At 35.7% G+C, this 27,966-nt stretch overlaps 1 protein-coding gene across 3 annotated transcripts in view; it reads right to left on the bottom strand.

The window, feature by feature from the left end:
- Smchd1 (structural maintenance of chromosomes flexible hinge domain containing 1) overlaps positions 1–27,966 on the bottom strand; it is a 135,871-nt gene that overhangs the window by 61,459 nt on the left and 46,446 nt on the right. For all 3 annotated transcript variants that reach the window (XR_012447116.1, XM_074070221.1, XM_074070222.1), the window contains 9 exons: positions 22,975–23,052; positions 22,559–22,678; positions 19,449–19,593; positions 10,365–10,461; positions 8,568–8,640; positions 7,492–7,631; positions 6,749–6,883; positions 4,252–4,479; positions 1,399–1,547 (listed from right to left, as the gene is read on the bottom strand). Coding sequence is in view for 2 of the 3 variants with exons in the window: in XM_074070221.1 (XP_073926322.1) it covers positions 1,399–1,547; positions 4,252–4,479; positions 6,749–6,883; positions 7,492–7,631; positions 8,568–8,640; positions 10,365–10,461; positions 19,449–19,593; positions 22,559–22,678; positions 22,975–23,052 (1,165 nt within the window). In the remaining variant the exon portion in view is untranslated. The remainder of the gene's footprint in view (positions 1–1,398; positions 1,548–4,251; positions 4,480–6,748; positions 6,884–7,491; positions 7,632–8,567; positions 8,641–10,364; positions 10,462–19,448; positions 19,594–22,558; positions 22,679–22,974; positions 23,053–27,966) is intronic.

Raw genomic sequence — 27,966 nt, 5'->3', positions numbered from 1 at the left:
AAATTTAAACTGGTTTGCATATACGAAAGAGAAAATATATATAACATTCTAAGCTTAAATACAACAGCATCCCTCAAATACCTCTTCACTTTATGCAAGATAGCTATTAACCAAAGACACATGTTAAATCATAATATTTACACTATGTTAAAAGGAAATTATGACAAATGCATACTAAAAAAACAAAGATAAAAATAACTCATCAAGTGGGTTGGTTATGCCAGGCGCTAGTGGCTCACATCTGTAGCTCTAGTTACTCTGGAGGCAGAGATAAGGAGGATTGCCAGCCCAGGCAAATAGTTCCAGATACTATCTCAGAAATACCCGACCGACCGACCGACAGAGAGAAAGACAGACAAACAAACACACACACACACACACACACACACACACACACACACACACACACACGGCTGATGGAATGGCTCAAGTGGTACAGTGCCTGCTTAGCAAGCATGAAGCCCTGAGTTCAAGCCCCAGTACTGCTAAAAAAAAATTTTTTTTAAAGAAAAGAGGAACCCTCCCCTCATTTAGGAAAAAAAAAAAAAAAAAAAAAAAAGAGGGTTGGTTATGGTCAGAGAGTGATGCATGTGAAAATGGTATCTCAAGTGCAGAACTCTTCTAATTGTTGGGAATACTATGAAAATGGGCACAGGAAATATGGTGCAAGAAGTTATTGGAAAAAGGTGGCTGAGGAATTGTTAGGCCAAGGAAGAAAATGATATTTTTATATATTTATGTAAGTCTTTCCCTTTTATAGGACTTAAACATTGTTAATTTTAATGGGACTCAGCTTTGAAAGTCATCACTAAGTTTCCTTTTGAACAACACATTACTGGTAATATTGTGTCTTTGGTATTTTTCAGGGCTTTGTCATTTTGCAGATGTTTTCACTGTTGCTTTCAGTAGGAGGACTTGCCTTTAATGAAAGTTTGTTATTTATTGGTAGGACTTGGGATTTGAACTCAGGGCTTTGAGCTTATAAAGCAGGTGCTCTACTACATGAGCCACATCTCCAGTCCATTTTGCTCTGGTTATTTTTAGAGATAGGGTCTTGAAAACTAGAAAACTATTTGCTGGGGCTGGCCTTGAACCAAGATCCTCCTGATCTCAGCCTCCTTAAGTAGCTAGGATTACAGGAGTGAGCCACCAGCACCCAGTGAATGTTTTAGTTCTTATAGTTACTAAAGGGACAATTCAGTGCAGGGTTATAATCATGATATAATTAAACATTATCTATAGTGAAGGTTTATTCCAAAGACAATCTCCCATATTTCTTAGAAATTGTGTTATTTTCTAACCCACAAACAACTTTCACATATATGCATTGGAAAAAGTACTTTTGCTGCCATATGTTGAATATTAAAAAATATGTCAAAATTTATTAAGCCCACAAACCTTACTGTGAATGCACTTTCCAAAGACACATGATCATCTTGGAATGAAACCTGGCAGTAGCGCATATCTTTCACGGATGTTGGTACTTGTACATCAGGAAGCAGACCCTGTAGTAAGTGTTCTTTGTTAATCTCAGGAGTCCAATTAACCTAGGAGAAAATTACATATTTAAGAATAATATAAAGCTTAACCTAATGCCCTCCAATTGCCATTTATCTGACTAAAGATTCTTAAAGCTAAATTATAATCCATCTCTTCATCCCCAAGGAAAAGAAAAATCATTTTATGACCAGAAATGATGGTGGTTCATATAATACGGAGAAAAACCTATCTTCTTTGCCTTTGCTGTTAATGTTGCCATATATTTCAGTGCAGTAAACTAAACATTCTTAAGGCATTTCTTTAGAGCCTTGCCACAGGTGATGACTATGGTCATTAGTTTAAAATACAGATTATCTGAGCATGGTGACACACACCTATAATCTCAGATACCTGGGAAGCTGAGGCAGGAGGATCACAAGTTCAAGGCCCAAGTGGGCTACATAGCAAGACTGTCTCAAAAAAAAGATCATGTGATAAATTCTGAAAAGTATGTATAGAAGCTTTGAATGATATCTATGTGGACATTTATTCGACAAGGTGAGAAAAAAGACCACTTTGGGTCTTGACCCCTTCTTGGGTGGCTGTAGCTTTAAACTTTATAACCCTTGAATTTTGTACCTGTTGTTTAATCCATACTTTTTCATGCTGATTACCCCACTCTATTCTCCTCTCTACTTCTGCAGTTGGGTTATTTATTTACTTATGTTGGCAGTACTGGAGTTTGAACTAAGGGCCTTGTACTTTCTAGGCAAGCACTCTACCACTTGAGTCAACCCTCCCTCCCCCGGCATTCTTTTTTTTCCAGATAGGGTCTAATGTTTTTTGCTCTAGCCAGCCTCAGACCATAATCCTTCTACCTATGTCCACTGCACAGCTGAGATTACAGGCATGCCTTGCCCCATGCCCACCATATTTGTTGAGATAGGGTCTCACTGTTTTGCCCAAACTGCAATGTCCCCAATCTTTGCCTCCTGAGTAGCTGGAAATACAGGCTTTCTTTCTTCCCTAACCCCAGTTGTGCTACTAAAGAAGGCCCAGCTCAGTTCAGGCTGACTCCCCTCAATCTTGGCTTAATTCACTAAAGTTATAAAGCCACTATACAGACTATACAATTAAAAGTGGTATTCAGTACCTTTTTACTGTCATCTTGGTACCCAAAATAACATGGTCACTATATAGTATCTGAGGTAAAATGTTTCAAATGAAGTCCACAAGCTTAGAGAATGATAGAAAAAGTTATAAATAGGGAAGTTCCTAACATAAGGAAACACTAATTCAGCTCTCTAGACATGGCTATCTCTAACTATCTTAAAGAAATCTGGATTTTTTTGTGTGTGTGGTGGTACTAGAGTTTGAACTCAGGGCCTCACTCTTACTAGGCAGGCACTCTACCACTCTGTCAGCCCTTTTTTTGTGTTGGTTGTTTTCACAATAGGGTCTTGTGAACTATTTGCCCAAGTTGCCTTCAAACCATGATTCTCCTGATTTCTGCCTCCTGAGTAGCTAAGGTTACAGGCATAAGCAACTGATACCTGGCTAGAAATCTGGATTTTTAAATTATTTTTTTTCTCATTCTCACGATTTGAATTTTTATGATCAAGGAAAAAGTACAGTCATCTGCTGATGCAATTACTTTTTCGGTCAGTTCTTCTACAATGGTGAGTTTTAAAGTACAAATCTGTTCTAATGCAACTCATATATTAGGGAATAAACAAAACATAAAGCTAACTTCACTTGTGTTTAAGTAAACTATCCCTAGCCAAAACAAAACACAAGAGAAAACACAAAAACATATACTGCCAACAACTACAAGTCACCTCAGTTGGCTAAGTGTTATGAGCCACACTAATGTTTAACACATGTAGTGTTACAACTTTCCATTCAATTTCCATACAGTCTTCCTTTTCCCACTTCATAGTAATTCACAAGCAGCAGCCCTTCCTTAACTACTATGAGAAAGTAAACTTCCATACCGTAACAGCATTATGTACATATATTATGGTTCTTATTTTTCCAACTGTTTACTAGGTTCCTATCTTTTTTAGTGGGTTGGTTACTGATGAAGTATGAATGCTGTATCTCTATTCCATTTCCCCCCATTAGTCCTGTGACTTTTTTAGTAAAGGTTTAGCACAGTATAGTGATTTTTAGGAATGCATGTGTCTCATTAGAGCAGAACTGAATAGACTTTGAAAGAAGCAAGCATATTCTGCCTACCATTTTAATCAACCAAAAGGGAAATGTTACATACTTTATTAGATAAGAACTTAAAGTTTTATTTCAATTCCCTGTTCAAAGAGATGTTACGTTTCACCATGAAGATTCAATCCTAACAAAGGTGTCGATATTACATTTAGATACCAGCAGGCCGATGAGGACCAATAAAACTTGTTTTCTAAGCAACAGACTTTTAGAATGGTATACCAATTTCACATGGCCAAATAAAAGCTACAAAACATCTTGCTGCTCAGTATAGTGATTGCAACAATATATTTGGTCAATAAGTGTATGACTAAAAAAAAAGACCAAAACTGGAAATTTTTCTTAAGGATCAAAGCCATTTTTCTAAGTATAAGTTTGTCACATGTGAATCATATATATTTCAATCTAGTCTGTTAATTCTTATGTAGCTCAGAATTTTAAATAATATTTTTCTATGAAAAGTGTCTTCTTATAGGCTACTCAGAAAGCACATTAAGTCCCAAACAAAATGATAAAAATTCTTGCAAATAAGTAACTTGAGAAACATACCTTAATTTTTTCTGCTAAAGCTGATGTTATGTTGATTTCTCTTTCTCCTTCATCATACATTTGAAAAATAAGATTATGCATAACATCACCTGCTATCCAATTAACCTCATCCTGATGTTTGATCTGGATTGCCTTCTGTCCCTCTAGGCTAAATATTTGTAGTCGTGCAACGTGGCTACTGGGAAGCAACTTAATAGTTTTTTCCACAGGTAACACATCTTTACAACTCTATGAAAAGAGGAAAACAGAAATATACATTAAGTGACATTTGTATTAAAATTGTATGCCTTTTTAAATTTATGGTGAATCAACTACACTGCTGAAGAATTTAGTTTCAATATGGAAGGTCATCTGACACACCGTTACAGGTGTGTTACTTCAAACCAATAACAAATATATCTAGACTGAAAGGATTCCCTCCCCTTATTTCTGAGTTTATTTACTACTATTGCAAACTTATGAAATTTTAATTAGGTCAATAGGTCAAAGATCCAGTGTCCATCATTTATTAACAAGGATATAAATATGCAAGAAATTAAGAACTTTCCATAAAATCAGAGACCACAGCTGTCACACAATTTATTATTTAATGATAATATGCTACTCTGAAGTTTTCTATATTTTTTTCAATTGAAAGCAGAGGGGTAAATGAACAAACTTGCTTAAAGCCAAAGAAGAGTAGTACATGCCCTGAAGGATAAGCTAATCGATGTAGATGTACTGGGAACTTATAATTATTTCCACACTAGGGTTTCACAGATTACTGAAAAAGAGCTAAATTACACCAAATCAGTATAAGTTGATTTTAGGTATACAAAATTAAAAAATATTGTATCTTATAATCCAGCTACAGTGCATTCTACAGCAAACACTAAATTTAAAAATAAGCCTAGCTATAAAATAAAGAAGGTGAATATAGATGATGAACATTCTCTACAAGAATTAATACAGAATTTTTAACTCTGTTGAAATCATCATAAGAAGGAAACTAAGGCAGAAATAAAAATGGAGGGGATGAACTGATTCAGGATATAATACATACGTACATGGAAATGTCATAATGAAACTCTGTATAAATACCTTAAACAAACAAAAATGTCTTTTATTGTTTTTTCAAAAACAGAGGACAGGGCAATAAAACAGGTTCTGTCTGGGGGTTTGGCACCAGTGGGAAGGGGAAGATATAAGGAAAGGGTGTAGGAGAGTGAATGTGGTAGAAATATTATATACTTATGTATGAAAATGGAAAAATGAGACCTGTTGAAACTATACCAAAAATGGAGGGAGAGGTGATAAAAGTTCAGTGGTAGAGCATCTGACTCGCATGTGCTTTGGGTTTGATCCCCAGCACAGCAAATTAAGACTATCAAATATGCTACAGGCATGGTAGCTTATACCTATAATCCCAGCTACTTGAGAGGAGGTAGGAGGATTGCACTCTTGAGTCTGGCCTGGGCAAGGAGCATGAGACCCTATTTGAAAAATAATGAAAGCAAAAAGAGCTGTAGGTATGACTCAAGTAGTAGAGTAATTCCCACCAAATCCAAGTCCCTGGATTCAAAAATTAGTATTTTTTTTTGAACTAGTTATTTTTTGAACTAGTATTGGCCAAGAAATTAAAAAAACAAACAAAAAGCCCAAATATAACCAGCTTGAAAAGAACTAGAATGAAGCCAATAGTCATTCCATTTTAATTAAAAAATAAAAGCCATCTTCTATCCTTTCAATGCTCAAGATATATATTAGTAATTGGTATATAATTAACAGAAAAGTATAAGTTAATCAGTTGACTAGGTTATTCATCACTTATATCAATTGCTAAGAAGTCACATCCAATTATTTTACTTAAGTATTTGTTATCCCATTCAGCAGTCTTATGAGATCAATTGCTTATAGTATCCTCCTCCATGTTGGCTTCACCCTCAGCCATGATGCATATCCAATAAAAAGTACCCTACTGCCACGTCATAAAGAAATCACTTGAGGGCTGCGCATGTTGATACACACCTGTAATTCCAGCTACTTGGCAAGGCCCAAGTCAAACACCAGTACTGATATTAAAAAAAAAAAAAAAAAAAAAGCCTTGAGGTGGGCATGGTATCACACTTCTATAATCCCAACACTCAGGAGGCTGAGGCAGGAGGATTAAGTTTGAGGGCAACCTGGATTACACACAGTAAGACTCTTTCTCAAAAAAGAGAAAAAAAAAAATCCCTTCATATGAAAATACTAATAAAAAAAATTATATACACATTAAAGGATATATACTAACAGATACTGAGTTCTAATAAAAAATAATTTACTGCTATTTGATACAAAATGTTAAACTAGTTACTAAACTACTTCCTATTGTCTTTTTTCCCCTGTGGCTAAAAACACAAACACCTCATTTTTTTTTAAAGTCAAACACTTTGCAAAAATTATTATAATAAATCTGTTAAACACTATTTGTCTTAAGACTCAATATACTATCAACAAAAAAGCAATAACAACTTACAGGTATTTCAATTCTTGCTTTGAGTGTCTGGTCTTTTTTAATATTTTGAACTTGAATTGCAGGTCCTGTTAAAATACTGGTTCCAGAACTACTGCAATCCACAACATAGACTGGAAGGTTTGGACCACCTAAAAACTACAGAAAGGACATACAGTAATTTAAGACCCCCAATAAAAATGTTATTGATTATCCAAATTTTCAAATATGATTCATCCAGCTACTGACTATAAATTGGAAAATTCTAAACAGAACTCTAATTTCTAAAATTTCTAAGCAAAGAGAGTAATTTTCTATAACAATAAATAAAACTTACCTGTTTTAGAATGAAAACACACATCCTAAATCACTCTTTTTCTTTTTTACTTTAATTACTGGGTTGCCTTTCTTTTTTGTGGTCTTTTACCTACTTTCATTATCCATGCATTGCCAAACATGTAAGAATCACTATCACTCTATTAATAAATAAAATACTTCATCTGAAATGAGGTGGTGAAGGAAAGGAAGTCAGGAGAAAACTTTATCCATAACTCTGTTCATGAAACTGGCCAAAGCTGGCATCTTTATTGGTTTAGGGTTACTGAAAAATTAACGGTCCTAAGTGATTCCACAAATCTCTCCAGTATCATTAGAGATGTAGATCCTACATAAGGCTTACTACAAAGCAGCTAAAAAATAAGTCAATGCCATTTATTATGATGGGAATCAAAATGAAATCTAAGTATTCTTAATCATAATGAGCTTACCTTACAATGAACAATCAATTTTGGTTGTGCTGTTATGTTGTCTGATTCATCAAGAACTTCCACCTGAAATGGGAAAGCTGTCCCATTTTCTATAACTAAAAATTCAGAATCGGGTTTGACTTTTAATCGATGAGGGGGACCTATCAAGAAATTGTAAGATGAATTATATATTCAATAGGTTTTAAAAATGAAGTACTGAAATAGCAAAAGAAACAAAAATTTAATATTTTATAAACAATGACAAAGAAGAAACAACCAAGTAGTATCCATGTTTAATCACTGCCATCCCTTAAGGGCATAAATTCTTCATAGGATGAAAGCTCTCTCAATTGTATTGTAAAATGCCTAATGTCTAGGCTTAGTTTTGTTATTAGCTTGATATAGTGATAATTCATGCTAGAAAGTACCTTAACATGTAAAAATCTTGAAAAAGGTCTCAGGAGAAAAATTATAGAAAAATAAGGGGTGGAGCTATTGCTCTGTGGCTCAACCTGTCTCACCAAAAAAAAAAAAGTTTATTGAACTACTTTTCATTTGCCAACTTTAACTTCACACAATGACTGATTTTCCAGTATAGGTAATAACATGTGTGTTTTCAGGCATTCAAAAGATCAGTTCTTATGGTAACATAACCAGACTAAATAATGTCATAAGCTAGTTACACAATAAGTTTCCTGTAAGACACAAGGTTTATGATCCTGCAATAAGCTGATTTGATTTGCTCCATAACACTAACATTTAAAATTTTTAACTTATGTTAAATATGAGTAACACAAGCACACAAAGACAGTTACTAGAAACAATTTACTTTGTAATTTTAACTAATATTCAATATTTACTAGGTCAGACTATTTAAAATCTAAACTAGTATTTATTATTTACTATTCTCATTATAAACCTCACAATAATTTAAATGAAAAAGGTTCTATTATTAACTCCATTTTACAAGAAACACCTGTAAATAACAAACCCTCTGACTTAGCCCCCCAAGTGCTGAGATCACAGGTGTGTACCACCATACCAGCTAAAAATATTATTTTAAAAGTGTTCTGAGTATTTCTTAAAAATAGTATTACCAGGTAGTAGTCTAATTTTCAAAATTTGAGAATCTTCTTTTAAACCGGGCAGAATAACCTTCAGGTTAAAATTCTGTTGAAAAATATAGTAAAAGTTAAACCCAGGTTCTAAGTACATACTTAACTATTTTATCATTTCAATTCTGATCTTTTTTCTTTCCATTTGCATATTATCATAGAAATCTACTCACCAATTTTCTACTTGCTAAAATTACCATGTGTATGCAAAAGACTCAAAAAAGGAAAAAACTGACCAATACCGCCTCCTTATAGATAATAGCTTCTTCAAATGCAAAAGGTCTACCTCACAATAATTATCAAAATCAAGAAGGGTATGATAAAAATGTGAAATAATAAAGTAGCAGAAAAAATTAAAAATCTAAAAATTTTTAAATGGAATGTTATAGTCTTATAGTCTGAATTAGACTTGAACAGAAAAGTAACAGTAACTGGAAAAACTTGAATAAAGTGTGCAGTTTTGCTAATAGTATTATGTCAATGCTAATTTCTTGGTTCTGATAAGAATATATGGTTGGTTAAGATATTAAGAGAAACTGTCTATATAATTCTCCATATTATCTTTGAATTCCTCTGTAAATCTAATGTTATTTCAAGTAAAGGTTGTAAGAATCTACAAATCATTTTAATGAGTTTACCTTACTGATGTAAAATTTGTCATGAATTTCAAGTTCTTGTTCCAAAATACTAATTCAGAGAGATGTACAGAACTTGATCTTTAACTTGATTTGATTATAATTAGTACATATACAGATGGAATATCTCTTCTCCAAAATGCTTTCAACTAAGGGCTGGGGGCATGGCTCAAGTGGAAGCAACTACCAAGAAAGTGTGAGGCCCATAGTTCAAACCCCAGTACTGCTAAAATGCTTTCAACTATAAGTGTTTTGGATCTTGCAATATTTGCACACACATAATGAGACATTTTGGAGATGGGAAAGAGGAGATTCAAATCTAAGCCCAAAACTCATTTATGTTTACTATATACATAATATTCTGAAGGAAATTTTATACAACATTTTTGGTGTTGTCATGTTTCATCACGGATGCTCATCTTAGAACACTTGAAGAAATTCATGTGCCTTAGCTCTTTTTTTTTAATAATTTTTATTTTTTGTGGTGCTGGGGATTTAACCCAGGGCCATGTACATAGTAGTCAAGTGCTCTACCACTAAGCTACAGACCCAGCCCACAAAATTCTCGATTTTCAACATCGTATTGAGAGAGAAAATTTTTGAAATATATCTTGAAGGTAATGTTACAGTGGAGGATAAGAGTAATTTATTATTTAATTAAGGTACTAGTCATAGCATCTCTTTCCCCTAGACTTAACTGAAAAATTACCTTATTGTAGTTTTTATCTTTACATTCCTTAACAATATCCCTCACCAAACACTTCTCTTTATCTAAATACCAAACCAAAATGTTTAAAGATGTGAGCTAAGGTTTCTCAGGTTGCTACTTGTTTTTTTTTGTTCTAAGAAACAAATGGATGAAAAAAAAGTAGAAAAGAAAAAGAAAGAGTATACTGTTGAAAAAAATGGCTGTGGATCAAGATTAAGATAATTTAAAAACATTTAATTCATAAATGTTCAAACAAGTACAGCAGTTTTTCCTACAGATGTCACTAGTAAGTCCTCATGATGCTGATTAACTCTTAACAGTTCAATATTACTGTCTGTCATGTTGTTTACAAAAATAGGTCATTAACGTTATATTCCCAATTTCATTTTAATCATGTAAGAGACAAGTATTATAACATTTATAGACAACGCTTACCTTGCCTTGACAAGAATTAACAGGGCCTTTTGCTGTAACACCCCGAATTACACAATTTGGTCCTTTGGTTACTTCTTCATAATGTAAAGATAAACCACTAGAAAAAAAAAATTTTAACTTTATTCTCATTACCTACAAATAAGTTGGAAATGTTTCATTAGCATCTAGTTTATTTTTCTAATAAAATATTTTTTTAAAATAAGAAATAAAGAGAAGCAAATTCCCACAAATTTCTTTTTCATTTTTTAGTTTTCTAAAACAGGATTTCTTAATGTAACATGGCTGACCTTGAACTTGAAATTCTCCTATCTCAGCATCCCCAGAGCTGCAATTACAAACATGCACCAACCATATGTTAGCCACACAAATTTCTTTTAAAGAGAAAATTGATACAATTATTGATAAGTGATATCATAAGACTAAACACTGAGAATGATGCAATAGATTATTTTAAAATTAAAAACTGAATACTGACAAGATACAAGGTAATGAAGCAGGCTAGAATGAAAGACAACTGATGGTGGATTAAAGGCTGATATAAGAGCAGAACTGCTCAAAGAAAAACATCATGTACCTGATCAAACAGTGAAAACTAAGAACATGTGCAGAACCAGCTGGGACCAACATGGCTGAAGAAGAACCACTGCTAATTGCCCTTTGCTTCATTACTGACATTCACATCACTAGCCTTGCATAATTGGCTGTTCCCATCATGCATCTGATGTCATGACACATCAAAAGCCACATGCAAAGACAGAAAAGGGGAGCAAATTCTATTCTGGAAATCCCTGCTCATGACTAATCCTCCCTTTTATTAAGCCTGACCATAAAATTGTGCTGTCCAAAACTTTTGGCAGACAGTTTCCCTCTGAGGTAAAATTTCCTTCCAATCCTTAACTTTGTTTCATCTCTGAATTCTTTTTCCTGGCAAAGAACCTAGAAACAATGGGGTAGAAGTCTCCAGCTGATCTCCCTATCTGTGAGACCACCCCAGACCGTCACCACTAGAAAGAGTAAGAAATAATTCAATGGTAGACAGGTGTGATGGCTCATGCCTCTAATCTTAGCTACTTGGGAGGCAAAAATCAGAAAGACACAACTGGAGGTCAGGCTGCGCAAAAAATGTGTCTCAACCAGTAAAAGCTGAGGCATGGTGGTGTGTATCTGTCTTTCCAGCTATGTGGGAGGTATACATAGGAGGATTATGGCCCAGGCTGGGCAGACAAAACTTCAATACTCTATTCAAGAACAACAACAACAAAAATAACTAAAGCAAAAGGTCTGGGGGGATGGCTCAAATGGTGGAGCACCTACCTAGCAAGCACAAAACCCTGAATTCAAACCTCATACAGTAAAAAAAGAGAAAGATAAAGAAATAACCCATTACTAGACCATGTACACAGGCCTAAGAAAATGAAATGCTCAAATAGGCTACGTGTAAGGATATCCTCAAGCCTTTACTATGAATTTGTTTGAATTTTTTCACCTGGTGGAATTTTAGAAAAATTCTGGCACCTTAAACTGAAATGCAATTTTAGAAAACGTCTAAATAATCCAAAATTTATGCTGATCTTCCCCCTCCCTCGGCCCCAGTATTGGAGTTTGAACTCAGGACCTTGCGGTAGCTAGGCAGGTACTCCACCACTTAAGCCACACCTTTAACCCAAGATATGATCCTTCTATTTCTAGTTTCTTCACTTTTATCATGAAAAGACACTAAATTTTATAAAAGGCTTCCTCTGAATTTATAGAAACGATCACGCTATTTTTATCCTTGATTCTATCTACAAATGTTGAATGGAATGTTCTGTAGATGTCTTGTTAAGTCCATATGATCTATGCTGTAGTTTAACTCTGAACTTAAGTTTTTGTCTAGATGATATGTCTTTGATTAGTCAGGTATTGAACTGTCACTATTACTGAATTTGGATCATTGTTGGAGATCAAACACAAGGCCTCAGGCATGTTACACAAACACTCTACCACTCTACCACTAAGCTACATCCACAACCCACTAGTGTTTATCTTTTGTGAAATTGGATGTGTCAACATTTGGTGCATAAACTAATATAACTGTTATGTCTTCTTGACAAATTATTCCCCTTATTAGTATACGGTGACCTTTATTTCTTCTAATTTTGGCTTGATGTCTGCTTTGTCGGATATGCATCTACCTACTACTGCTTGCTTCCAGACTGCATTTGCTTGGTGTATTATTTTCCATCCTTTCACTTTCAGTCTGTATGTGCTGTTTCCAGTGAGGTATGTTTCATGCAGACAACACAGTTGGATCTTGTTTTAATCCAGTCATCCAGTCTGGGTATTTTAATTGGAGAGTAAAGACCATTTTATTTAGGGTAATTGAGAGTCGTATGTGCTGATTCCTGTAGTCTTTTTTTTTTTTTTTTTTTTTAGTACTCTGGTTTGAGTACATGGATATCTTTCCTAATTCTCACTTATTCATCTTTCATCTATTCTCACAAAATTCATTTTTTCCCAAGCTCTGGTGATTGTCACAACCTTTCTTTCTCATCTATGTGCAGGATTTCTTCAAATACCTTCTGCAATGCTGCCTTTTGTTATATTGTTTTAGTTTGTACTTATCTTGGAAGATCTTGATTTCTCTTTCAATATTTAGATTTTTGAATTATCATATATTAATAATATAAGGGGATATCTGTTGGGAACCAAAAGCCACAGTCTGATAAGGTCACTGTGGCTTAGCAGCATTTTGACAAGGTTGGAATCTGCAAGTGCACCATGTCTCTATCATGGTAGAAAGGAACATTAAGTGGTTTCCCTTGACTGAAAAGAAGTTTATACTTAATCAAAGACACTGGCAGTAAGAATGCAGGGTGGCCAAAACAGAAAGGTTGTAACTAGGCTGGAGTGTTTTTGATGTTTACGTCTCTTCCTCTTTTGTATAAAGCTTGCTGAGAAAAATAAAATTTTGCCAGTTGGTCATCAGCTTTCTGGCCCTCTCGATATGTGTTTTGTCATTTCCTTCCTGGAAATGGAAGATTTCACTGTGAAATTCCATACATGCATACAGTGTACCTTGAACAAGTTCACCCCTTCCATTATATATTCATTTTTTCTCTCTTCTTCCCCTCTCTTTCAAACAGTGCTTGGTGGATTTCATTATGTAGTCTGTATCTCCTTCAATTTTAAGGAAATAAAGCAATCTTAGTTAGCAGTTATTTACTATAAGGGCTTACAATATACCATTCCATGGTTTCCTGCCTTTCATGGTTTTTGCTGAGGAGTCTGATGTTCACTTTTTAAATAACTTGGCACTTTTCTCTCTCACTCTATTTTTTTTTTTTTTTTTTTGTGGTACTAGGGTTTGAACTCAGGGCTTCACACTTTCAAGGCAGGCACGCTACAACTTAAGCCACACCTCCAGCCCAGAACTTCTCTTGCAGCTTTCAGTGTTCATTCTTATTCTGCACTACATTTTAACTTTTCTAATCATGTCTATTTGGAATTCCAAATACCTCTTGTACTTGGATGTCCATTCCCTCCTCTAGTTTTGGTAAATTTTCTGCTATAATTTCATCAAATAGGTTTTCTATGCCTTTAATTTTATCTCAGCTCTTTCATCTACATCAAAGGTTTGTAGGTTTGGCCTCTTAATCATGTCCCAGAGTTCCAGAAAATTGTGATCACAAATGCTTTTCTCCCCCCTCTATTGCTATCTGAATGCAATACTCCTTAATCCTGTCTTCAATCACTGATATTCTTTCTTCTGCTTCAACTAGTGTCTGGGTTATACTTTCCCTTGCATTTTTAAATGTGATTTACTGAACTTTTCATTTTGAAGATTTCCAGTTGGTGTTTTTTTTTCCTTCAGAATCTCTCCTTGGTGAATTTCTCATCAGTGTTGAAGGGACTTTTTCACTCATCTATTCAGTTTTCTCCTCTTAAGAAATCATTGACTATTTTTATAACTACACTTTTGGATTCTTTATGTGGCATTTTGACATCCTTAGATTTATTTATTAAAGGAGTTATGAAATTTTGGAGGGGTCATATTGCCCTGCTTTTTGTTATTTCTTCTTTCTTCATTGTGTTTTATGCACTTGTCATCTCTTCCCGTTTTATATGGGGAAATATTAGTGAGCAGCTTTCTTTTGAGGGCTCAAGCCTCACTACCACTTGGAGGTAGGAGAGGAAATGAACTGCAGTAACAAAAATAATACCAAAAAAGAAAAGCAACTAGAACCCAGGAATGGTGGTACATGCCTATAATCCTAACACCTGAGAGACAGAAATCAAGGACAGCCTGAAACTATCAAGTGAGACCTTGTTTCCAAAACCAAATCAAAATGACAAAAATCTTAGAAACAACTATACCCCCAGTAAGAATAGAAAAGAGCTAAGATACTTCTAGGACAAGGAATTTTAAAACTGTTAAAGGCAGTCAGGCATAGTGGTACATGCCTGTAATTCCAGCACTTCTGGGGCTGAGGTAAGAGGACCATGAATTTGAGGCCAGCCTGAGCTACATACATAGTATGATCTTGTCTCAAAAAGCAAAACAAAAACAATGAGAATAAAAATAAGATGAAGGGCTAGTGGAGGGTCAACTGGCAGAGTGCCTGCTAGCATGTATGAGGCCCTGAGTTCAAGCCCCAGTACCACACACACACACACACACAAAGTTCTGAACCAGAGGTGTGGCTCAAACAGTAGAGTGGTTGCTTTGCAAGCTCAAAACTGTGAGTTCAAACCCCAGCTGCACTAAAAGAAAAGAAAAAAAAAAGGTAGACATTGTGTTCCTTTCTATGACATACTTAAATATCCCCAAACAAAAAAAAAAATTAAAAAAAAATACTAACAATTAAATATTTTTTTTAAAAAAGGAGGGACAAGGAAAAAAAAGGGAAAAAAGCAGTAGCAAGACAGTGAAGAGAAGTACATGGGATGAGAAGAGTGAGAGAAAACAAAATAAAATGACCAATCAATATTTCTTTCTTGCTGAGATGTAGAATGGGCATGGTTTCCTCTTATTCTGAGCTTTTCCTTTTGCAATTTACTTGGCTTGTGTATATGCATGTGTGGGTGGGGAGAGTGAATTTATTCTCTGAGATCCAAACAGATCAGATTAAAAGCACTCTTTGGAGGCTGAGCCCTACCCTGTTTTCCCATCAGGGTACACAAGATACAAAAACCAGTGCGCTAGGCTGAATTCTATCAATACTCTCCATATGCAGTCCTGGCAGCACTGCAAGTGTAGGAGCCACCCTCAAACTGTTCTCACCAGGTGAGAACATGAATTGCCTAGTTCAATGCTCTCTTGCACAAGAGGTGTTCTCGTGGATGTGGGAAATGCCACAGCAGTACATGAATTTTCACCAAATATCTCTGTGGCTCTTAAGTGTGTAGCAAACAGTCAGACCAAAGCAATCTGTGCTAGAAGGGAGAGGGTGGCACTGAGTGATTCTGCATGCCCAATCCAGGTTGGTCTCTGTCTCAGCCTTATCTTCAGCTCATATTCACATATAGCTGGTCTCTCTCCCAGAGGTTGGGCTGCAGTTCTCACATAAATCATCCTCTGCTTTCCTCTACAACACACTTTCCACCATGTAGACCTATGTCCCCAAGTCTATATCCAGTTTCCTGGGTCCACACTGATTCTCAGATTGGTGGCTAGTTTAGTCAGTGGAGAGAAGAGGTTTAGTCAGTGCCCTGGAGATAAAAAAAAAATGCAGGGCTTCTGATCCCCCTGCCCAAAAGGTTTGACCATAAGACACCAATAAGCAAGCCAGAAGTGAAGAAGGCCCTTCTCCAGCATCAGCTTGCTGCATGGATTACAGATTTGTAGAGTGCCAGACTATGTACCTGTGTAGCTCACAGAGGCTTTCCTTTGCTCTTCTGCTTAAAGCCCCACTGAAGGAGATTTTCCCCTTTCCCTACCTACCATGTTGTCTAGTACTCAATGTTAGGGTCCTTTGTTTCTTTTATAAATCTAAAGCTCAGTGTTTCTGATTTCACTTGGTCTCTGCCTACTGTTGTACTCCTATGCCTTTCTTTACTACCCACTTTCCTATAGCCATACACCTCATGTTTTGTTTGAGACTCAGAAAAGTGCTGGGTGTCAATAATCTGCTAACAATGTTGTCTCAAAAACCTGAATGTAATGGGTTGTATCTACTTAGCTACATAAAACAGTAAGATTCCTTTAATCTTTACACATCTCTTTAAATAGCTTATATTAAACAGCTTATATGTGATCATGCTGGTTTAATGTTTATTCAACAATAAGACTATTTTATTTCTCTTTTAAACTTTATGCAGAGGTTTCCTGGGTTGGAAACAGGTCTTGTGTCTAATTCTTTTTCCCCAAAACCCAATACAGAAGAAAGACAAGGTAACTCCTATAGATGAAGGTGGAGAAAGATTACAGAATAATTGTAAAACACAGGGACAAACACTCCAGGCTGGAGCTCATCACAAACTCAAAAAGAGATTATGTCCAAGGACGTGAAACTGATAAGCTTACCGATGCATGAAAATATCTTAAGAAGAGTAGATAATTGGCAGGGAGTTTTGGGTTTAATTTGTAATAAGCTTAGCAAAGAAACAAGTACAGTAATGAAGTTGCAAAAAAAAGTGATTAGAATTTATATCATTATAACAAATACTAAGTTCTGATCAAACTACAATATAAATTTGCTAAAGAATGGAGGAGTGCAAAAAATACTTTTGTTTGTATTTTGAGATAGAGTCTCAATACACAGCCCAGGTTAGCTTCCAGTTTTTAATTTTCTTACCTCAGCCTCACAAGTGCTGGGATTATAGACATTTGCCACCATGCAAAGCGAAAGTCACTTACTGGAGTTGGTAAAAAAATGAGTGTGCCCTCATCTTCCACAGACGTAAGTAAAGAGATACTATCAACAACTGAAGAGTCGAGTAGCAATATAGAAATATAGCAGTAATTGCCAAAAAAATCGAGAATTGAAAAACATTCTTAGAAACAGATCATGGATAGAATGGGGAGAAGAGGGAACCCTCTGTTTTATAAAAATCCTTACCAATCTTTGATTTCTTAAGCAATATACATAGGCTGGGGAGCATTGCTCAGATGGCAGAACACTTGCCTAGCAAACACAAGGCCCTGAGTTCAAACCCCAGTACAGCCAAATAAATCAATAAACAGATAAGACAACAGACAGCCAGATAGGTAACACTGAAAATGGAAAGAGGGAAAGAACGCCACCCATTCAATGCTCTTACTTTACTGAAGATAAATTCTCATCACTGTGGCACCAAGATTTTTTTAACGTCCCAAATCTTAAAATATAATTATGTATGCATGTATCAGACTTCACATGTAAGAATATCCTACCAAGATAAGATGTAAGCTATAACAGATAATAGGCAAAGACTGAAGCACTAATAATATCCATTTGTGACTATACTAGATACTTCCAATGTTTTATTATTTAAATAAATAAATATGTTTCAGTATTCAGCTCTTCTGTTTAATATTTAAAAACTTCAATATGTCAAATAGACAGGAAGAGCTGGGCATGGTGGTGGATACCTGTAATACCAGCTACTTAGGGGAAGGCAGGAGAATTATAGGCTAAGACTAGCCTGGGTAAAAATATGAGATCCAATCTGAAAAATGAGCTAAAAGCAGAAAGGGCTGGGGGCATGGCTCAAGTGGCAGTGTCTGTGTGGGAAGTGCAAGGCTTTGAGTTCAAACCCCAGTACCACAACAAACTAAAACAAGAAATGCTTTGGAACTTAAAGGAACATAAAATTATGAGCATTTTTAAAAAATATTTTTTATAACTATGTTTTACTTTTCAGGAACTTAACTATGGCATATTCTTGAAACAGCACTATCTGTCTCACTAGGCTGTGAGCTTCTAGCGGACAAATGTCCTTATTCACTTTTATAGCTCCAGCTACCAGGTGCCTAAAATACATGTTCAAATGATGAAAATAGTAACATGATTCCACTACAAAGAGAAAAAAATACAGAGAAACTAATGAGCATAGGGCCAGAGATGTAGCTCAGTGATAGAGCATTTGCCTAGCATACAGAAAGTTACAGGTTCAATCCACAGTACTGCAAACGAACAAAAGAAAACACAGGCACAAAACCACAAATTTGGCAGTCAATTAAAAAAAAAAAAAGGACTTAGCATTTATAAAACAATTGTTAAGAAGAACTACAACTCACCCTCTTAAGACTTATGAGGCATTTCTTAACCATCTCAAAAAGACATGGTGGTGAAGTTTCTCAGAGCTTTTTCTTTTATTCTTTGGTGGATCTTAGGTTTGAACTCAGGGCTTCACATTTGCAAAGCAAGTGCTCTACTGCTTGAGTCACACCTCCAGACCATTTTGCTCTGGTTAGTTTTTGGAGATGGAGTTTTGCAAACTGTTTGGGCTGGCCTTGAACTGTGATCCTCCCAATTTAGCCTCCCAAGTAGATAAGATTACATATGTGAGCCACTGACGCCTGGCCAGAGTGTTCCCTTTCTTTTCTTTTGGGTGGCACTGGGTTTTGAATTCAGGACCTCACACTTACTAGGCAAGGGGCTCTATCACTTGTGCCGGCCCTTTTTTGTGTTGGGTATTTTCAAGACAGGGTCTCACAAACTATTTGCCCAACACTGGCTTTGAACTACGATCTTCCTGATCTCTGCCTTCTAAGTAGCTACAGCACTTTTTCTTAATGTAGACTAATCATATTCTAAAGAAGCTATTAAGTAAAAGAAAATTTTAAGAAAGAAAGGACTCAAATATCCATGGAAAAAACTAACTTCATTTTTTATGGTTTTTAGAATACCAAGATAAATTGCAATAACACTAACTTTAAAAGGCTAAAACTCCTAAGTAAACAGTAGCAACAGAACTGCTAAACTACTAAAGTAATTTATATGTGACATTGTAGTCACAGAAGGTAGCCTGGAGCCAAATAAAGCTCCAGATAGCATAGAATTCACTTAAGCATTTTAAATGACAATAGTGAATTTCACCTTGCATAAATAAGCTTAATAAAGAAGAGTAAATGCTTAGTAAATATGAAAAAAACAAATACAAACTGATATTTCACATTACCTTGCTTCAAGAACTGGCTGAATATCAGTTACTAGTTGAGTAGTATGACCAAATTCATCCTGAAACTCCAAAGGGATATTAAATGGAACTCCAACACGTAAAGGAAGATCCAGAAGACCAAAAGAGAATTTCTCTGGTTTGCCCTCTTTAACAAAGACAAAAATAAAATGAAAAACAAATTCTGTGGACAGAAAATTCATTGAGGGTCAGAAACAGACCCAATCATACATGGGAAGTTACACTATGATAAAGATGGCAAACATTTAAATAGTACCAACAATCTACATGGGAAAATACAAGTTAGAACTTCACACCTTGCACCACAGGTAAAAGTAAAACTCAAAAAGTAGAAAAAAATGTGTTTCTAAACCATGAAATTATTAGAATATAATGAAGAATGTTTACAACCTTGTAGGAGAGCTTCTAAGCAAAACATAATACTCAGTAACTATAAAAGGATTTGATGAATTTAAAAGACATGAAAATATATGCAACAAATGCAATGCAGAAATAAAAGTTAGAATACAATTAAAATGTCCCATATACCAGCTTCTTTCTCTTTCTCTCAATCCCTCTCTTTCTTTCTTTCTCTCTCAACCTCATTCTCTTTCAGTGCTAGGGATTGAACCCAGGGCCTTAACATACACTAAACTCATACTTTACCACTGAACTACACCCCAGCCCTAAAGCAGGTATTCTCAAAGTATACTCTCCAGTCTAGTAGTTTTGGTTATCCCCTGGAAACTTAATGTATTTTATGGAGCACATTTTTAAGACTGCTTGAGACTGTATTCCTGGATTTCAATCCAAACTAGCCCCAAATAAATGTAATCTTCTTTGCTAAAAAAAGAAAAGAAACGCAAATATTAGGGAACACCCTTAAAGATGCTGTATCAGAAACTCTAGAGGTAAGACCCAGCAGGCTGTGCTTTAATAAGACCTCCAGGTGGACACAAACTTAAAATAAAAAACCACAGCTTTTAAACTATTAAAATGGGCACTATAAATAACCATGAGTTCAAGTGACATACAATATCCAATAAAGGCTAGAAAAGGTGCACAACCTAGGAATTAGAGAAATCATTTAGCTGCCAATTAAGAAGCATGTGGGAAATGAATTCTCTTAGTCTGTTGGTGAGGGTAACATAGTAGTCTTTTGGGAATTCTTGGTATTCACCCTAGAGAAATTCTAGCATATGTACACAAGGCATCCTTATTTTCATAACAAAAAAACGGGAAACAATAAATAATTCAATAGGAAATTGATTAAACTGCAGCAATCTTGTACCATCAAATATGTTTCAATGTGAAAAGAGCAAGGTAGACTAATACATACAAAAAGAAATAACTGTAAAATCAACTGAAAGATCATATATGAAAATCAGACCTCTCCCCTTCCCCCAACAGTCTTCTGCAGCTTGGCTCCCAAAAGGCTGGCAGCCAGGCTGCTACCTTCCTAAGAGAAGCGTGAAGTCTCCACTCTTGGGAATCTGAACTGTCAAAAAGAGAAAAGACCTAAAAAATTCTCATAATGTAATTTCCCAAAGAAATACATGTTTCCAAGTTTGCTCTTTTTAAATGTAAGCAAATGACTAGTCATGTATGAGAGGATCTAATATCAAACACTCAAGAGGAAACAGAAAAAAGCAACATGGAAGAACAGACTACGGTTAAGTGAAAAAGTCAAGAAAAACCCCTACTATTAATGTCCCCATAGGATACTGAATCCATGGAATAGGAACCAAATGCTTCAAGAAGAGAATAAGCAGATAATAAAAGGAATTTTAGAAACTACAAAATGTAAACAGAAAGCAAAAATATAATAGAATGTATAGATAGAATGTTAAGATAATCACACATAAAAAGTAGAAAATTAAAATCAAGAAATGGAATATGGAAAAAAGAAACTAGTACACTAGTCAGGAGCTCCAACAAATTTTTTTTTTTTTTTCATTTTTCTTTTATTATTCATATGTGCATACTATTAATGTCCCCATAGGATACTGAATCCATGGAATAGGAACCAAATGCTTCAAGAAGAGAATAAGCAGATAATAAAAGGAATTTTAGAAACTACAAAATGTAAACAGAAAGCAAAAATATAATAGAATGTATAGATAGAATGTTAAGATAATCACACATAAAAAGTAGAAAATTAAAATCAAGAAATGGAATATGGAAAAAAGAAACTAGTACACTAGTCAGGAGCTCCAACAACTTTTTTTTTTTTTTCATTTTTCTTTTATTATTCATATGTGCATACAAGGCTTGGTTCATTTCTCCCCCTGCCCCCATCCAACAACTTAATATAAAATACTTTAGAAGGAGTTAGAAGAAGAGAAGAGTGTAAAAAATCAACTAATTCGAGAAGAATTACTAGAAAACAGGCAGGCACCAATGACTTACACCTGAGATCAGGAGGATCAAGGTATGAGGCCAGCATGGGCAAACAGTTCTGGAGACTCATCTCCAAAAAATAACCAGAGCAAAATGGACTGGAGGTGTGACTCAAGTAATAAGAGCACTGGCTCTGCAAGTGCAAAGCTCTGCGTCCAAACCCCAGTATCACCAAAAATTAAAATAAATGAATTGCTAGAAAATAAAACAGAAGCTTCCAGACCAAAAGGGTATGATGAGGTACACAGCATCTGGAAACAGATGCATCTAGTCATGTAATTTAAAATTTCAGAAACTGGGGAGGAAAGTTCCCCACATACCTGAGGTCATGCAAAGGATCAGTAATCAGAATAGTTTTAGACTTTATCAGCAACAATGGAAAGTAGAAAAAGAATGACATCATCAAAATTAAGAAGGAACAAGATTATCAAGTACAAGTAAAAACCATTTAAAAATCAAGTAAACATCTTTAACTGGATTTATCAACCTTCTCCCCCCTGATTTAAAATGCCACCTTTATGAAGACTTAGTGTGGGAGGCACAGTATAAAAAAAAGAAATGCCACCTTTAGGGTAATATTGATCAAGGTACACTGTATACATGTATTGAACTATCACAATGAAATATTGTACTGTATGATAATTAAAAAATAAAATAATTAAAAACAAATGCCCCCTTTAGCATACATAATCATATATTAGTGTTGTGCTTACCTTTAACAGAAAATTTAATTGCTTTAGATGGTAGTGGTCTTCCTGCATAAGTGTCTGCATTACTTTCATTCAATACAACTTGTAATTTCAATGTGTAATTCCCCAACTTTTGAATATTTTCTGGATAAATTAAGAAGAAATTAAAAGTCATGTCAATATAATCCTGATTTATGCATAATATTTTAGTGAGATGTGGGGGGTCTCCCTGGTCTCGACAAGTGCATTGAAGTGATCCTTCCTCTGATGAGTTGCTGGAACTACAGGTATGACCCACCATGCTAAGCATTATATTATTAGTAGTAGTATATAGCTGAGGATCAAACCCAAGGGCTCACACAAGCAAAGCAGGTGCTCTACCACTAAACTATATCCCCAGGCCCCAATGTATTTTTGTAATATTGAGAATAACAACTCACCCATTTTTTTGAACCAGTAAGGCCATTTTCCTCCATGCTGACTTATATGTGAAATGATTTCTTTATTTCCACTTGAAGCTTAGTAAAATAGAAAAAATACTGCTTTGAGAAAATGAACACAAAATATAAGCAAGAGATGTCACACTGGCATCAAATGCAGGTATCTTTATTTGTTGTACATTTTGCTCCTATTTTTTTTTTTGATAGGACTGGGGTTTGAACTCAGGATTTTGGGTTTGCAAAGCAGGCGCTCTACCAGTTGAGACACCCTACCAGTTCATCCTTATTTTGGAGATGGGGTTCTCACAAACATCGATCCTCCTAATCTCAGTCTGCCAAGTAGCAAAATGGAACAGAGGAGTGGCTCAAGAGGTAGAGGGCTGAGTTCAAACCCTGGCTCCACCAAAAAAATAAACACAGATTACCTGTAAAATATTGATTCATTCTTGGAAGTGGGGAAGGAACCTAAATCTAATCAAGTGTTTAGAGCTAACTTTCACTTTGCAGGAAGTATCACAAATAATGGAATAAGAAAAATGGCATCTGTGATACTGTAATATAATAAGAAACAAATACAGTCATCCCTTAGTATCTGGTGGGGCTTGGCTCCAGAACCTCAGCCAAAGCCTGCAGGTTAACATTTTGTAAATACTCAGGTCCCTTACATAGAATGACACAGTATTTGAATATAACTTAACCGCTTATATCCTTTAAATCATCTTAGTTGTAATACTGAATGCAGTGTAAATACTATGTAAATCCTTGTTACATTGTATTGTTTAAGGAATAACGACAAGAAAAAAAAAAAAAGGCTGTACATGTTCAGTATAGATGCAACTTTTTTTCTTCCTCAAATCTTTTCAATCCTAACTTAGTTGAATCAGCAGATGTGGAACCAGGGATACACAGAGGGCAGAGTGCATACTTGGTCTTCCTCTAATTCTTATTACAGAGCTCCTAAAACTCTTGGATTTCTGAGTGTTGACTGTGACAGAAGTGTCTTCTGTTGTTCATAATAAGCCCCTTGGACTCACACCTGAGTTTGTTAATAACGTGACTTTTGGAAAGTATCTAATGGTAGAGGGCTAGTTCCATGGTAATGTACCATGCTATTAGAATTGAAATTTCACCTACAACACCCCGCCTGGTATAGGTGGAGAGAAAATGTATTGAATATTGAATTTAATAACCAATGGGAAGTGAATTAATCTACCATGCCTACCATAATGCAGCTTCCATAAAAACCCTAAAGGAAGGTGCTCAGAGAGCTTCTGGGCTGGTGAAACCCCAAGGGAAAGGAGGATGGTTCACATGGAGGACATGGAAGCTCCATTCATGTCTCTCCTCCTTATCTTGCCCTATACATCTGTTTGACTATTCCTGAGTTGTATTCTTTACAGTAAATGAATAAATGTAAGTTACATGTTTTCCTGAATTCTGTAAGCCATTCTAGGAAAGCATCATATCTAAGGAGGGGATTCTAAGGAGGCCTGACTAGGGATGGGCATCTGAACTGGGCAATCTTACAGTAATGAGTTCTTAACCAGTGAGGTCTGTCCCAAATGGGCAGGTAATGCCAGAATAGGAAACTAGACAATGTGGGAAAAATAACAACACATAATTGATAAGAAGTGTTCTATGTGCACAGAAGCAAAAATGGTTTGTTTTCCTCTTTAACATTCTAAGGAAATAAACAGAAATATATGAAACACTATATAAAACAAGGGATTAGGCTCCTAATCTGAGAGAGACTTAAAAGACAAGATGTAACTAAATGTAATGCATGTGCCTGATGCCCCTGAAACAACTGTAAGAGTGTATCAGTTTAGCAAATCACGGAAATGTGAGCTGGACTAAGTACTAAGAAATGACTGTGATAACTGAATTGTAACTAAATAAGAAAGTATCTAAGAGATGAACTTGCTGGCCTGACATGGTGGTGCAAGCCTGTAATTCTAGCTGAGGCAAGAGGACTGAAAATTTGAAGCCAGCGTGGGCTACATACAGTGAGTTCAAGGCTAGCGGGGCAACATACTGAGGCCTGGCTAAAACAAATAAGCAAAAACAAAACAAAACAACAAGAGAGACATGCATTTGGACTTCAAAAACCACAAAGAAAGAACACTTCAATCAAGTGAAGCCAAGTATTTGACAAATGTTAAACTGGGTTAATCAACTTATCAGGACTCATTATTTATCTACATCTTTGATTATTTCATTCAAAATTAAAATTTTAGTTTATAAATAGTACAAGTAAGGAGTGGTGGAGCTCATGTATAATCCCAACACTTGAGACGTGGAGGCAGGAGATTCATGAGTTGCAGGCCAACCTGGGCTACATAGCAAGATCTGTCTCCAAAAAGAAAAAAGTTTTCTAAAAAGATCGAGCAACTTGTAAATTTTTTATGGATTTGTTCAATAAATGTTTATTAGTTAATATGTACTAATAACTTATGTGTGTAGCACCAGAAAAACATTAAGAAAACAAACAACATACTTGGTTTCAAGGAGTTTTTATCTTTGGTTTTTCTTTTTTTCCTTGAGATGGGGGGGTCTCATACTAATGTTACCCAGGCTGGTCTCAAACTCCTGGACTTAAATGATCCTCCCACCTCAGCGTCCTGAGTGCTGGAACTGCATACTGTGCAAGACCATGACTGGTTTGAGTTCTTATCATTCAGAGCAAGGAGATCAACAAGCTACTACACTGTCCACAGCTCTGTACATTTTACAGTGACAGATTTAAGTATTTATGACAAAAAACTTAAGGCCCTCAAAGTGTAGACATTTACTGCCTGATTCTTACAAACAGTTTGTCAACCCTAACCTACAGAGCAGACACACAAAAGAAATAACAAAATTTGGTCCAGAGATGGGAAAACTTGGCTTCTATGGCAACTAAAAGAAAGCCACTACACTCAGGAATATGGTAAGTGAGGATGAAACGAAGTTGAAAAGACAGGAAGGGACAGATCATATGTGGAGTCTTGCAGAGATATGACCAGTAATCTATGTCACTAAAAGTGAAATAATATAAAACAAGAGAGTGACATAAACAGATGAGCAATTTTTTGAAATCATATTGGGGTACAGTGAAGGAAATAAACTGGAGCAAGAATGGTTGTGAGGTCTCCAAGAGGTAGCTAAGTGGTTTAGATGACAGATCATGATGATTTGGACTTGGATGGGTCATAAGAAAAATAAATTTTAGAATGGGACTTGGTGGTAGACTGCTTACAAGAGATTAAGAAATGAACGGAAACCGGGCGCCAGTGGCTCACCCTTGTAGTTCTACCTACTTGGGAGGCAATATCAGGAGGATTGTAGTTTGAAGCCAACCCAGGCAAATAATTCATGAGATCCTATCTGGAAAATACTCAACACAAAAAAGGGTTGACAGAGTATCTCAAGTCACAGAGCGCCTGTCTAGCAAGTGGGAAGTCATGAGTTCAAATCCCATCCCACCAAAAAAGTAAAAAGAAAAATAAATGGCAACACCAATCCTTCTCACATTCTTCCAAAAAATTAAGAACTCAGCACTGCCTAATACCAAAGCCAGAAAAAGACATCATAAGAAAAGTACAGATCAATTATCTCTTATGAATGCTAATGTAAAAATTCTCAACAAAATGCTAGTAAATCAAATTCAACAGTATTTTTTAAAGGACACACAACAACCAAGTGGGATTTATTTCCAGAATGCAAGGGCAGTCCAACAAATGAAAGCCTATCCATGTACTATACCTCATTAAAAAAAGGATTGGGGGGGCAATGGTAATGGACTAAACTGATGCAGAAAAAGCATTTGAAACCAGGTGCTGGTGGCTCACGCCTATAATCATAGCTATTCAGGAGGCAGTGACCAGAGGATTGCAGTTCAAAGCCAGCCCTAGCAAACAGTTCATAAGACCCTATCTCAAAAATACCCAACATAAAAAAGGGCTAGCAAAATGTCTGAAGTGGCAGAGCATCTGCCTAGCAAGCATGAGACCCAGAATTCAAATGCCAGTACTGCCAGAAAAAAAGAGCAGTTGACAAAATAATTTTTTCATGATTAAAACAACAAATAAACAAGGAAGTAAAAGCAACTTCCTGGCTGGGCACGGTCTCCTGCCCAGAAGCACAGCTACTCAAGAGGGGGATATTAGGAGGATCAGAGTTTGAAGCCAGCCTTGGGCAAAAAGTGAGAAAGACACCTTTTAATAAGTGAGCCAGACGTGGTGGCATGTGCCTGTGATTTCAGCTACCTGGGAGGCCATAGGTAAGAGGACTGCAGGCTAAGGCTAACCCTTGGCAAAAATGAGAAAACTTTCTGAAAAATAACTAAAGCAAAAAAAGGCTGGGGGCATGGCTCAAGTGATAAAGTGCAGCCCTAGCAAGTGCTAGTCAAGTACCAGTATTGCAAAAATTAATTTAAAAACTAAAACAAAAAACAAAAAGAGAAAGGAACTTCCTCAACATGATAAGGGCCTTATATAAAAACCATACTTAACATAGACTCAACAGTGAAAGACAAAGATCAGGAACAGGGTAACAATGACTGCTTTTACCACTTTAACATATTAATGGAAGTCCTACCTAGAACAATTAAGTAAGAAAAAAAAAAAGCACCTATTTGGAATAAAAGAAGTAAAATTATATCTGTTCATAGATAACATGATCATCAATGCAAAACACCCTAAAGAATCCAACACACACACACACACACAAACGCACACACAGAGTTAGTCCTTACACATGTAGTCAACTGATTGTCAACAGGGTGCCAAGACCATTCAATAAGGAAAGGACAGCAGATGGTGCTGTGAAAACTAAATGGTCAGAAGTAGTAACAGAAATTAACCACATAATTTGTATGCAGAATCTAGATCTAATAAAAAAAATGACATGAATGTAAAAGGAAGACTGTTATGGGGGAAATCACTGAGGTGGGGAGAGCAGAAGGAGAGGGTGATGGAGTGATGGTGAATAATCGCTGTACATTATATGCAA

The sequence above is a fragment of the Castor canadensis genome, chromosome 4 (assembly GCF_047511655.1).
Source record: "Castor canadensis chromosome 4, mCasCan1.hap1v2, whole genome shotgun sequence".
Classification (NCBI taxonomy): Eukaryota; Metazoa; Chordata; class Mammalia; order Rodentia; family Castoridae; genus Castor; species Castor canadensis.
Note: the sequence above shows the minus strand (reverse complement) of the source record. Positions and strands in the feature narration are given on the sequence as shown.